This window comes from Thermobia domestica, chromosome 8 (assembly GCF_964235325.1).
Source record: "Thermobia domestica chromosome 8, izTheDome1.hap1.1, whole genome shotgun sequence".
Lineage (NCBI taxonomy): Eukaryota > Metazoa > Arthropoda > Insecta > Zygentoma > Lepismatidae > Thermobia > Thermobia domestica.
This window is the reverse complement of record NC_137461.1, coordinates 251,068,426-251,083,004: the sequence shown is the minus strand read 5'-3', so window position 1 is coordinate 251,083,004 and position 14,579 is coordinate 251,068,426. Positions and strand designations below refer to the sequence as shown.

Genomic DNA, 14,579 nt, shown 5'->3' with positions numbered 1-14,579 from the left:
GAAGCCATTTCGATTTGATGGTAACTACCTTCCTGTTGCTAATAAGGAAATGAATACTACGTGCTGCGGTGTGGTGTTTTGTCTTTGTGCAAATTTGGGTAACTCTTGATGTTGGTCAAATACGTCAGACCCTGTTACATTCATGTACAGAATCATCTTCACATTATTGATATACACTACCCCCGAAAAGTTTCCGAACAAACACGAAATAAAGAAATTTTCAAAATGTAACATAAGAATGCATTACAATTTGCTCACAAATGAAAGGTGAAAAGGTTTTGACCTCCTGTGGATGAATTAAGACAAACTTAAATATCGCGCCGTTGTGATGGTGCATTACGTACGCATGCGATACAAAACGGCCATTACACTGCAAACTGAAAGTCGAACACACAATAAATGCCTCATAGGTGTCTCTCAAGCTGCCCTGTCTACTTCTCTCGGATCTCACTGTTGGGAGTTTGTCAGCAAAAGAGCAACAGTGAGATCTCAAGAATATGGTGTGGCCCCCACAATCACCGGATTGTAATCCAATTGAGCTACTGTGGGATGAGCTTGATAGGGCAGTTCGAAAGATGCGTCCGTCTAGTGGGAACACTTATTTGAGTGTCTTTTCAAAGCCTGACAGCAATCGAGCCCGAAACTCTACATAAACTGATACGCCGAATGCCCAAAGTCTGTAAAGCTGTTATCAAAGCACGTGGAAGCTACTTTGATGAATCAAAGAATCAAAGATGAATTATGACAAAACAATCGCCCATTTATGTTAAATTTCCGTATTTTCCTCTCAAATCCATATTGTAGGTCCCAGATAAAAATAAATTCCATTGATATAGTATTGCAAACATCTGCAAAGTCATTCCTTATATCTCCTGGAGCCACATCCCCAGTTAACAGCAACACTAGAGCATACAGTGGTGGCAAAAAGTTCTGAACACACTCATTTTTTTGCCTAATTTTTGTGTTTGACTTCATTTTTCGTTATAAAATTATCGCACTATCTTAAATATTGTTATTGATTTTAATGTATTTTTTCATGCTGATTTCAAATCTACTACTAGTTTTCTAATGCCTAAAATATTTTTTGTAGTAAAGCTGCCTGAACACAATAATGCGAAATATGTGCAGAATAAAACAATATAGAATAACATAATATGAATAGAAGAATAACACGAACATTGACAAATACGGTACATTTAATACGCATTTTGAAAATTACATTGTTGTCACATGTTAGAACATCAATATTTTATGGGCCAGCTGTTTCCTTTAATTACGGCTCTACATCTTTTTGGCATGGAATGCACCAGTTTCAAAAGAAGTTCTTTCGTGACAATATCGTTGAAGGAAAATATTAAAGCTTCAATTAACTCACGTTTGTTTGAAGGTTATTTTTCTTTGAAATTTCATAACCAATTTTAAACCATAAGTTCTCTTTCGGATTAAGGTCGGGAGACTGTCCTGGCCAGTTCATTCTATTCACACTATGGTCTTTGAACCATATCTGGACTACCTTTGCACGGTGACAAGGGGCGTTATCATCTTGAAAAATCCATGACTGATTCCCAAAAAGATCTCTTCCAGTTAGTAGCAATTTATTTTGTAGTATTTCAATGTAATCCATGGCTTTCACTGTTCCGCTAACGATGGGAAGTCTTCCAACACCACGAGAAGACATGCAACCCCATACCATCACTTTTGTCGGGTACTTTACGGTGGGCTTCAGAAACTGAGGGCGAAATTCCTCATGAGTGCGTCGTCTTACATAGGCACTACTTTGGTTACCAGAAATACAAAACCGACTTTCGTCACTAAATATGACCTTTTCCCAGTCTTTAATAGTCCATAATGAATATTCCCTTGCCCACGTCAATCGCTTCTTGCGTTGAAATTCAGTCAGTAATGGTTTTGGGCGCGCTTTACAGCCTCATAACCCAATTTCCAGCAGTCTTCCTCTAACAGTTCTTGGGCACACACTCACATTTGATCTCAAGCAGTCTTCCTCTAACAGTTCTTGGGCACACACTCACATTTGATCTCAAAGTCCATTGTTTCAAAATTTGCCTTGAATTAAGATTTCTGTTTGAAAGTGAAATTCTGTGCAATAACCTGTCTTCACGTAAAGATGTTTTTCTTGGTCGTCCTGATCACCCCCTGTCCGCAATAGAATTTGTTTCAGAAAATCTTTTCAAAGTTCTCACGACAGTAGAAAGGCCACATGGTACTTTAGCAGCAATTTGGCGCATAGAATAACCTTCTTCCTTCAAATGTATTATTTTGTACTTTTTATTCTCAGGCAGATATGAAAACAGCCATAATTCCAATATTTTTCACGAACGCACTTCAAATTGCTTTCAATACACTACTAAACCACGTTTTACCTTCTTCTTTCAACCCTTTATCGCTACTGCTCTCTGATTGGTTTAAATAACGGAGCATTTCATTGGTTGAAAACACACACACTCATTCTTACAGTGACCTTGTGCTTTCTTGTCAAGTTTTTTTTTTTCTCAACGTATCAATGAAACTATTTACTTTAGATGAAATCTACAAACAGATTTGAAATTAGCATGAGAAAATACATTAAAATCAATAACAATATTTAAGATAGTGTAATAATTTCATAACGAAAAATGAAGTCAAACACAAAAGTTAGGCAAAAAAATGAATGTGTTCAGGACTTTTTGCCACCACTGTAAATATGCTGCTCGTGAATCCACGACATCATGTTGGATTCTTGAAGTATTGCAGTCTTTTGTGAGTGATTTTGTCACCAACTCCTCATGAAGAGCCCAAAAAGTGATCCGGCTTCCTTTGATGCGCTTTCATTGTAGGTGATTGACCAACTTTCATCAATTGTTTCTATTCTAGTGATGCTTATCTACCCTCCAGCCAACTTCCCTGCATTGTTTATGTTCTAGGTGAAGATCACTGACTGAGGTTGTGCATCTCTCTTTGGACACAAATTAATCTTGTAAAAGCTGTGGTGCTATGGGGAAGAGTGTAAACTGAGGCATTGCATACTCTTGAAGGCATAGTGTAATGCTAGTAGAAGAGAGAAAGTTCCATATATTGCCTCCGATATGTAAACACTAGCCTAGCCTGTCACTGTTTTCTTTATCGTTCTCTGCAAGAAAGCCTTGAATTTCTTCAATGTTTAAAACAAGATTTTCGTGCACTGATTTGATCACTGTGTGTTTCGACACTAGATTTCACAGGAAAACTTATTTCTGACCTAAATTTTCGCCGAAGAAACTGAAGGATATGGATGAACACCTTGTAAACTTTTATTATAAAATCTTACACCAACACTAAAACTTACACACCGAAGATTGATATATCTGTAAAATCTTCAAGCCCTTTAAATAAACATATTACATTCAACGACTGATGGAAGCAGGAATACTGCGCAGTTGCCGTGGGGTTACGCCGCCCAACTTAATTCCTGACATTTCTCCAGGAAATATGACATTATTATCTATATCAAAGATAACAAAAGTAGTTTCGAAACCTCTATCTAAATAGATTACATAGCAATCTTAATTTATACACGAATTGAATGTCTTATAGGTGACGCAGCTGTTAATTTGTGGCAGGCAGTAGTGCTATTCAGCCGGTTCGCTAGAACCGGTTGTTAAAATATTTCGAGTTTGCAGAATCGTTTATTATACAGTCATAAACTGATATATCAGGCAGCTGGAAGGGAGAGCTTGTTGGATACAAATTTTTCACAGCCAAAAACAAATGACCTACTCAAAGAACTTTGCTTTGTTCTGAACATATCAGAAAATTACTGGCGGGGAGGGGGGTCGGTGAATTTTGTCTTTGCTTTCAGAAATTCTTATAGCTATAGGGTTGAACACCTCAGAATAAGGTATAAGCGTTTATTCCTAATATATCAAGAATGAGAACTGGGGTTATACGAGTGATGAGATGAGGGTTATTTTTTATTTGAAGCGCATACCTACCATTATTGTCAATTACCGATCCATTGCTGGATGAAGGTCTTCCCAATACTTTTTGACAACCGTCTCTCTTGGACAATTCGTTTTCAATATTCGCTGTGCAACATAATTTCGTCGCAACATCTTGTATTAGATGCTGTATACGTCCCTATTTGTTATTTGTGATATCCGTGAAAAAATGGTTTTGTCTACCTTGTAAGATTTGTTTTCTAAAAAAATCATATCTACCTAGCTATCCATCTGCAGGGCTCATAGTGGTCTGGTCTCTCAAATAGTTGAAAAGTGACCGAGACCTCATCATGTCCCTTTTTTCCTTTGTCAATTCTCCATCACCTCTCTCTGTTTGTTGTTTTGTTTCATCTTTTCTTCTTCACCTCATCTTTTTGAGCTTCCTTTTTTTTTTTCCTTAGTATGCTTTGTAGTTACGGTAACAGACTTAGCAGATGTAAGAAGTTCTGAGTGAGTGGAACCAGTTCTGGCCTATTTCCGAATTTCTTTATCCCAGATATTATATTTAACTTACCATTGAGAGTTCTCAAAACCATGAAATATTCAAATTCATCACCTACTCTTAAGAACATACAAGAAGCATAACACAAGACGAACATGGTGAACCACACAAACACACACAACGTTGAGCGGAGCGTTAACTGTTACGAGAGAAAACTAAAGACTATTATGATAGAGGAAAGAATTAACACAGAAGGGTTCTCAACCCCACCTTGAGAGCTTAAGCACCCACCAATCCATCCACTGTTCTTTAGAAAGCATAAAAGCTGAAGTGAGAATAAAGCTGACTGTTTCACATGTGGCAGCAAGTACTGAAGCTTTCAGAGGAGTAATGAGTAACAAGTTTCTGTCTTTCTCCATTTATATTTTTCCTAGAAAACTGCCAATGCAAAACATAAATCACGAAAAAGTCACTTTACTTCCCAAAAAAGTAACTTTTAGTGACCAACTTGAAAAAAAGCAACTTTTAGTTTAAAAAGTGACTCGCTATGAGCCCTGCATCTACTCTCTCTCTGTCATATATATATATAATGTACAGTACCGGTTGTTAAAAAAATTAGAATAGCACTACTGGTGACAGGATAAATAAATCGTTATAGTTAATGCAAAGTTTTTCAATTACTTTTTTTTGAATCAAGTTTTAATTTCACCAAGAGTTTATTTATTTTTTTCAATTTTGTGGTTTAATTTTGAGTGAATTTGCTTTATTTATTTATTTTACAAAAGCTAATTTTATTGATTTATGGTTTTAAACTTAATGGAAGACTTATTATTTTTCTGATGTTTATCACTTGAACGATGTTCATATGCCTCCCCCTTTTTTTGCTGAAGTTAAAGATTTTGCTAAATAATTACTTGGGAAATTATTTTATTGTTAGTTGTGGGAACTTTAACAACTACTTGAGTTTTATTAGGGATTTTGATTTTGTGTGATTGATTTGAGAAAATGAGATTACACATTTATGTTTAGTGTGAAAATCACGCCCTAATAACCTAACTTTAAAATATGCCTAATTATATGGCATTTTGTTTCAAAATTATTTATATGTACAGTTCCTACTAATGTTTACATTTGTTGATTACCATGTTTGGACTTATATTTAATTTTACTAGAACAACTCTGTTTATAGTTATACACTTTATACATAGATACCCTGAAATTTTTTTTATATAATGGACTACTTTGAGTTTACATTACAACAACATGAACTGCTTTTTAACAAGCCTTTATTATAATAATTTGATGGACTGCTTTATAATAGACCTGCATCACAACAAAATTTGACATTTTATGTAAGAAAGATTATTAGTTTTGATTTACATTTGGACGCTATGTGATCTTTGTTAGAGGAGTGAGAGATTATACTTCTGTTATGCGGTTTTGAATTTTGCTTAACCTTTTTAAGATTCATGGTACGTTTTTGTACCAAAATACAGTGGTCTTTAGCCGCATATTTAGGTCATATACTTTTTTTTTTAAAGTCAGACATGGGCCAAAGAACACCCTACATGCGTTTTGGAACCAGATAATCAACTTGGTGGTTGGTTGGTTGGGGCAGTGACATCAGATTTTTTTGATGAAGGAATTTTCAAAAAAAATTTCTCGCCCTTAGCTTTCAAGATATATTGAAAGTTTGCATACGCATTGTGTACACCCCTATTTACTTTTTTTTTTCCGTCTTGACGTCAATCCGAGTCCGAGGAGCTCAAAAATTTTAAGAAAGGATTTTTTTCGGAAATTTTCAGGACTTCCCTAATTTTCCGTTTCTGGTGTATGATGTGAGCATATAAGCTGTACTCTGAAAGGGTTCTTTATTCTGAAGAGAATGAGATATGAACCATGATCCTACGAAAAACAGCAATGAAGCAGTACCTGCTTGAGTGAGAGTTTAAAATTTACATTTAAAAAAGCAAGGACCTTGTAAGAGTTAAACGAGGGTTTTTCTGACTTGTTTCTAGCAGAAAGCTGGTTTGATTTCTGTTCGCGGCAAACCTTAACAGCGTCACCTAAAGTCAGACGATCTGTATCATTAGTTTTTCATCTGCTGAGGTGTTTTCTCCAGAGGTCAAAGCGGACATTCATTAGCAACAGCCTAATAACCTCAAGTCTAGATATGTTTTAGTTAGTGATGGGCAAAAGCTGTTTTTATAAAAACAGGAAACCGGTTTCCAGAAAAACCTAAATCTGAAAACCGACATTTCAGTTTTCTCCAAAACCGGTGCGGTTTTCACCGAAACTGATTTAGGTGAAAATGTTTGAAAAAAAAAAAAAAAAAAAAAAAAAAAAAAAAAAAAAAAAAACAAAACTATTTCTGTGGAAACGGAATCGGTTTCCGGAGAACAACGAAACACTATTCTGGTCAGAAATAGAACAAATTTTGAAAAAATCGGAACCGGTTCCGAATAAAACCAAAACCGGTGAAAAACATTGGTTCTGAAAACCGAAACAATTTTTTTTTGTTGGAAATTTTCAAAAACCGGTTCTTGTGCCCACCACTAGTTTTAGTTGTAGCTATGTATAGTCTTGAAAGAATAGATCACGTTTAAAATAGAAATGTAGTGTTGATCACTTTCGGACAGAGTGAATTTTATTATTATCGAATGGCACAGAATGTTAAAAATACGATACCTCTTCACATTAACATAAGGCAACGAATTTGAACATTTTTTCAGATCACAGTACACTTAAGGTGTGTGTTAAATTTATGTCGCACACTTATCGTCGCTTGTATGACGAATGGACAAGAATTGATATTTCTTCTTGTTCAACACGGCAAAGATTAAATCTCAACAATAAAATAATAAATTCTCAATTACTAAAACAGACTTATCACTTTCGCTGATAATGGACACATATAGAAGGATCCTACAAACGGGATATTTAAATTTTCTAAAAGCTGGCACATACACTACAACTTAGGCGAAAAATGTGCAAGGAAAATTAAATCTACGACTGAAATTCTGATGGAATTAAATGGCAGCAACATTTAATATGAAGGTATTTACTTGATTTTAAATCCATCCTGCTATAGTCTCCGGGAACTTTTCTTGTCTGGTATCAGTAGGTTGACTGCCATGAGCATCATATGTGGTGCTCACTTTATTTTTCACTGGGGCCATGAGCACCATATATGATGCTCATGCTTGATATCACAAATTACTAACTTATCCAGGTTCTTGAGCATCATATATGATGTTCATTGTCACAAATTACTGTGAGACAATGAGAATCACATAAGGTGCTCGGCTCCCATTGGTACATTTTCGGGAGAAACAAAATATCGCGACAGAATTGTGATATAACTATCCATAATCGAGCCAAAGGTAAGATGAAATTTATGGCCTACTGGGACCAGTACCCTCAAATCACCTTGGCAGTCAACCTGTTAAAAACTAAAAAACTACGCAATTTATGGCGATATAAGCAGATGCGCTGACCATAGTTGAAAATAAGCTGAGATGCTCGGAAGTTTTGATAACGACAAAAAATAGGTTTCAAGCTATGAGGGCTGAAGAACTGTTAAGTGAGTCATAGAGCTTCACTGATATTTAATTTCAATACTATATTTTTTCTTCAGTGCATATTCTTATCAAGTCCTTACAGGGCCACTGTATTACTTCGTATTTATCTTCAATATCGACTTACCATTGAACAGAATTTAAAGTCTTTTGACTAAATTCGTTCTGATAAAACAAGAAGAAAAACAACATATTGTACGCTTACTTGGTTTCTCAAAAACAATCGTACAAGGTTCCCACTTTAACTTCCTAAGTAAATCCACAGCTTTTTCACGGTCCAAAATGATTTAATTTTTTCACGGTTTAAAGTTGTAAAAATAACGTTTACTGACCACACAGCAAAAACCGCTCGCTGCGGAACTCAAGGCGCGATCCGACCCTCCCTCTCCTTTTTAAATTTGAAATAGTTACAAAGGATAGTTCTGCAACGCGAAACGACTTTTATTTTCTTCTAAGTTCTAGATTCATGTCTTATTCCATTTTTTTTTTCAAACGGTATACAAAATTCACGGCTTACTCAAGGTTGGGTGGACAACATGCTGTGGTAAATTGTACAATTTTCAAAACACTTTCTTCAAATGGGCAAAATATTCAACTAGGTCTTAAATACCGGTAAGAGGTTCCAGTTGCATGCTTTGTTAAGACTGTCAAATTTCATTGTTTAGGCCTGGCCAGTTCTGGAACTACGCACCCCAAATTGATACATAATCACGGAAAATTAGATGTACACAAGAGCAAATATTCTGAACTCAAAATGTGTTGAAAACCTTCATTTGCGATATGAATTAATCATTAGTTCATATCCCTATATGTATATTCTGGAAATAGCATTACAGGTCAACTAATCAACCGAACTTTTATTTCCACATTACCATGAAAGCTTTTATGGATTATTTTGATGACTTGTAGGATCTGACGAAAAAGAAAGCCTAAAGAGTGATTAACAATATGTAGCAGCTTAATAAAACTACTATAAGCAAGGAATGCACGCTAACTTACCAAGTTGTTGCTGCTGCTGAGTTGCCAAATACTGTTGCTGTTGTAATAGCTGAATTTGCTGTGGAGTTGTTTGTTGTTGATTGCGAAACAATTGCTGCAAAGAAAGTATAACATACATTAGTAATGAAGTATTCTGATACATAAAACAAAGTTGCATATTACATATACAATCAGCTATTACTATGAAGTAATATTTTACTTAATTTACTAGCGTGATAAGAACACGTAAGACATTTAATTGATTGGCTTAAATATAGTTAATACTTAAATATAATACGCTTAAATACAGTAATCTGAACAGCACTACTAGAGTCTGTACATATTACCACGTTGATTATATGGAAGATCGAATTTCCCTTACGTTACGAAAGACCTGGCGTCGGCTGTGGAACCTGGCTTCTCAACTGAACTACGGGCAACTCAGAAGTCCTTTTGATATCTATCTAGACGTAATTTGGATTGATGTTATGACACTGAGTTGATTTTGAGTTCAACGTCTCTTAGCAGCGAGGCTATATGAGGCAGGACCTACTGATTAACATGGAATCCGAACCACATGAGCTCCCGCCAGGAATCGAAGCCGGGTCTCCCACGCCAAAGGCGCGTACACTAACCGCTCAGCCACGAAGGAGCTCACGTTATATACCGGTACATTGTCACCAGTCTAGAAATTAGAGAAATTCTACACTTGGTGCGGATGTTCCATAACACTGATAATCTGCAAAGAAATAAGAAGATATCTAAGTACACTGTCCTATAATCTGTTTTCAGCGCCAGTAGCTGCATTCGAGAATTATATTATCCCACAAACATGGAAGCGTATGAAGAATATACGTTAAAAGCAACCATTATTAATTCCAATGGACATATGGAATAAAATTCTGAAGTTTAGGTCACATTACTTGAAAAGACAAAGACACCTGATGCAACTGTTCTTCCTTATCTTCTATAGCCATACAGGGAATAGACTGTGCTCATTAACTATCATAATACATAGGACATTGGTAGTCGACAGTTACATAATCGACGAGTTTCTTATGCACACAAGAACTCCAAAAACTGGATCAGAAGCGGATGAGCTATGCTCCAGAAGACAATCTCACACTAGGCCAAACTGTTCGCAAGCAATGCCGCACTGCCTCAACCGCAACCAGAGTTCAATGAACTTAAGAGATGGAAGGAGAGGAAGCAAAAGAGCTTAACAATTCTACAAGTGATATTTTCTTCTTCCTATAAGCTTAAAAAAAAAAAGTAATATCTTTCGAGTTATTTTTTTTTTTTTTGAAATTACTATAAAACAATCGTTTCTAAACTCGTTGGGTGTTCTTAATTACTCAATGCCATAAAATAATTAGAAGGAAATGTGACACACAAGCTTGGTGAAAATATTTACTGTTCTCAGCAGCAAGCGTTTTACTTCAGTTACGAAATCAGATATTCTTTTTCCTTGTATTTCTGCCATGAAATATAACAAACAATTACAAGGACAAGAAGAAAGAAGGAGCATGCTACTTATTATTGGACAATTTATTTTTCACTTATCAGATAAATACCCCTAGTATCAACTTTCTATTACCCTCCCAATATTATATATATATATCGGTGCAATTTCACCAGCAAGTACAAGAAAACTGTTTGCAGGTTACCGACAAGAAATAGTTGTTTGTTCGATGCACTAAACTAGTTATGTCTATTTTTACAATTAAAAGGATAATATACTTAAAATAGTGCCATCTACACAACAATGATCTGCTTTCTCAGACGTATTCTGAACAAATTCCCAGATACGAGGGCCACTATATTTTGAGTCTTGGCAACACTGATTATAGTTAGGCGCTATTTTTTTTCTTTCATAGAAACGTTTGACATAGTTGACCATAATGTACTTCAATATTGATACTGTGCAAAACCTAATACTGCAATATCCTCATGTGACAATGTGAGACTGAGGCAACCCTAGGCATTAGTTCCATAAAATATTACATGATCGTTTAGCTGTAGTAAAGGTTTGATTTCGTTTAAGTATGACAATTTGACAAAAACTCAAAAAGAAGCTCGCGTCGCTCGGTGCACACAAATGCTCAATAAATACAATGGCGGTGCTTCAAAAGACGTATATAATATTGTAACACGTGACGAATCATGGGTATATGCACATGAGCCGGAACGTAAACAGCAGTCGACTGTGTGGATGTTTCAAGACGAACCAAATTCAACGATATTTGTTCGCGCTCGAAGCACATCGAAACAAATGGTCACCTGTTTTTTCGGGAAAACTGTATCTTCAGAGAAATGTAGAACGGTTAACTCTGAATGGTACACAATAATTTGTTTGCCGGAGGTCTTCGGTCAAATACGGAAAGGAAACAAGCGGCGTCGGATCATTCTTCAAGACAATGCGAGCTCTCAGACATCTAACAACCAACTATGGTTCGAACGAATGCAAACGTGTATTGATCAAAGATTTTATATATATATATATATATATATAATCAATTTTCAATGACAAATTACTGTTTTTTCATTGTTAGGCTGAAAATATAAAGAGTGGCTCTCGTACAGAATAACTTTTGCCATTTTACACAGGGAAATGTAAACAAACAGGAAAAAAAAAGCGCCAAAAAATAGTGCAAAAGTAATGTTATTTCGCCAAAACTCGCTCAATTGCTCTTTCAGATACCGGGCAGCAAAAAAGTCCACACAACTTGTCAAATGATTATAACAGTTCGGTATTCTGTAAAAACGAGACCTGTATAACTGCCAACCTAGGGCGGGGAAGGTGGAATAGGTGGGTATTCCGGGTTATGCGGGTAGAGACATGTAAGGATAGTTAATGAAGAAATGTTTCCGATCTTAAGTTTCCATTAACTATTTTATAAAGAAATTTCAGGTTAAAATTATTTCTGCATACTTCCGAAGTCTGGATATTAAGACATCGCAAGAGTTATTCGAAGTACTGGAACACAAAAATGTACTATAGCAATTAAGAAATTGATCAGAATAGAATCAAGTCCAGAGAGATGTGCAGGTGCTGCTATGGTCCATTTTTGCCGTTTTTCACCTAATTTCATAACCCTATTAATACTATTTTCCAAGAATGTGAAAAAAAGGGGGGGATACTGTTCTCATGACTGAGGATTCCATAGGTTCTGACGCTGCAGGAGACTTTAATGAAAATGGAAACTTGTGCTTCAAAGATGGTCTTGTGTGATTACGCACTGCACCAAACACTTCCAAATCTAACGATACGCCATGCAACATTGTACGAATAGCTCTCGTGCCACTAGGAATATCAAGATTCATCTCTGTCTCGAATTTATTTCTTATCCTTGAGATTTTTGAAGAAATCTCATTTTGTTCTACTTTTATAAAGGTACGCAAGCAGAAGCAGATATGTGCAAGAAGTGGAAAAAATGGACAGAAAATAAATTAGCTTTATTTGTATTGCTAGTGAAGATTATTTAAAAAAAAAAAAGTCGGAAATCGTTGCATTTTAATGACATTAAATTGGTTATAAGTGTTATGATTCAATTACGGACGAAAATAAGCCTGGAAGATATAAAATATCAATCCCCGCCTTCTCGATATTGCTACCATGTGCTGCCGCTGTCGTTTCCTTGCATCAAAATGTACAGTATAATGCAAAGTGCAGCAGCGCCAAGGGATTTTAACAAGAAAGTATTATATAAAATGCTATGCTCCCTGATACTGAAAGAAGCAGGAAGAATTAATTTGAAGAAATATGGAAGAGTAAATCTGGGTTCATACGGAATACAAATTCACATAAACGAGGCGATAGTCCAAGGCGTTGAAAAAGAAACTAATACATGTCGACACTGAAAGAGGAATAAAAAACAAAGTCCTATACTACAAATACTTTGTGCAATAACGTTTGCTCAGAAAATATGCTCGTTTTATGACAATTGTATTATACATACAGAAAATACACTGCAGTATTACTTTCTTGTTGCAACTTGTCTGTACTCTTGCACGAATATATTATACGAAATGCACTACCTGTAGTAACTTACGTACATCATATAGTACTTGCTGCTCACTATAGTATTACTAATTCAATGCACTGCTATAATTCAGCCATATACGACAGAGCTTGCTTATCACTTTACAATATTACAATTTGTTTCGCATATTGCTCCTTAGGTTCCATGTTAGGTGGTCAGTGTACGCGTCATCGCCATAGGAGAGTAGCGTTCGATTCCCGGCGACAGTTCATGTCGTTCGCATCCGATGTTAAGTTGTAGGTCCACGTCTCGTACAACCTCGCACTGAACGGAACGCTAAACGCTCTCGAGGTTCTGCCACACGAAGTTTATAGGTTTTCTCTTTCATGATTTTAATTTTCATTATTCTGGAAAGTTGGACTCATGACATACATTTTGCACTAACTGTAATTTATATACATACAATTCCCGAACATCTGTAATATACTTTTGTTTATACTACATAGAAAAACAGGTAGATTTTGTATATAAAGATATGTCAAACACGCTGATAGCACAAATATTAAAGATGCCTATATCTTTTAATAATATACGCAATTAATGGCACAAACAGAATTTCATCAAGAAGTGGGTTTACATAGTAATCTTATTAGTATTATTAACCATGTGTGTTATCATTTTCGCAATGATTTTGGAAGTTTGAACATACATCCGCCTTAGCCTAGGCATGTATATTAATATGGTATTTTCCGTATCTTTTCGTAACATTATATAGAAGAGATGCACTAAAATACGGTAACCTCATTTGGGTACGCCACCGTTAATATACTCTAAAAATTACTTATAATAACCACACCAGAACATAAATAATTCTGTTCATAATTTGATATTTACTCAAGTGCGCCTGCGAGGTCCTAAAGTGCAAATTGGGATGTAGGAGTGGAAGTTCTGATGAGGGATATTTAATAAAGCAAACATTACTAAGCGTAACTGAGTAAATTAAAAAAAAAATATCTAAAAACCAAGGCGTCATACAAGTTTACGCACTAAACAAAAGCATTTCAATTGGGCGTATCAGTGTACCTACGGCCTTATACACAAGAACCGTACTGGTTAAGTGGAAGAAACATTACTAGGAAATACTGATTTGCTGAAAGCTTCCTCAATTGGGTGAGGGGGAGTCATGTCTTCGAACGCTCTGGCGACCACAGCTATCTGCTTGTAACGGACGAGATAACCGCGTCTTCATCCAATGAAGATTGGTATGCCATGCTTCAGAACACTATACCATGAACACTGAACTCTCGCGGTCAACGACCACGCTCAACAATGAAATACGTTTACCGACGAAACACCGCCAAATTATTGTCTGAAGCTCGAGAAAAAAAAACAGCGGAGATTTCAAGAAACCGTGCAAAGTTCCCAAGCTAGAAGGGAAAAGAATCTTGCCTCTAGCGATCCAAGTTAAGATCTGCTTAGTATGTAGATTTCAAACATATGAGACGGAAGGACTGTCGAAAACCGATGCCACTGTGCATATATAGATTGCTTGTATATACTTAATTATGTCACGTACCAGACCAGGCAATTTAGGAACTGGTAATTAAAGAATATACTGCCTTTC

General features: G+C 35.9%; 1 protein-coding gene across 8 annotated transcripts in view; it reads right to left on the bottom strand.

Moving 5' to 3' along the window:
* The window catches only part of pum (pumilio), a 344,999-nt gene that overhangs the window by 77,735 nt on the left and 252,685 nt on the right, over positions 1-14,579 (bottom strand). For all 8 annotated transcript variants that reach the window (XM_081769609.1, XM_081769610.1, XM_081769606.1 and 5 more), the window contains one exon: positions 8,994-9,087. In XM_081769609.1, coding sequence (XP_081625735.1) covers positions 8,994-9,087 — 94 coding nt within the window. The remainder of the gene's footprint in view (positions 1-8,993; positions 9,088-14,579) is intronic.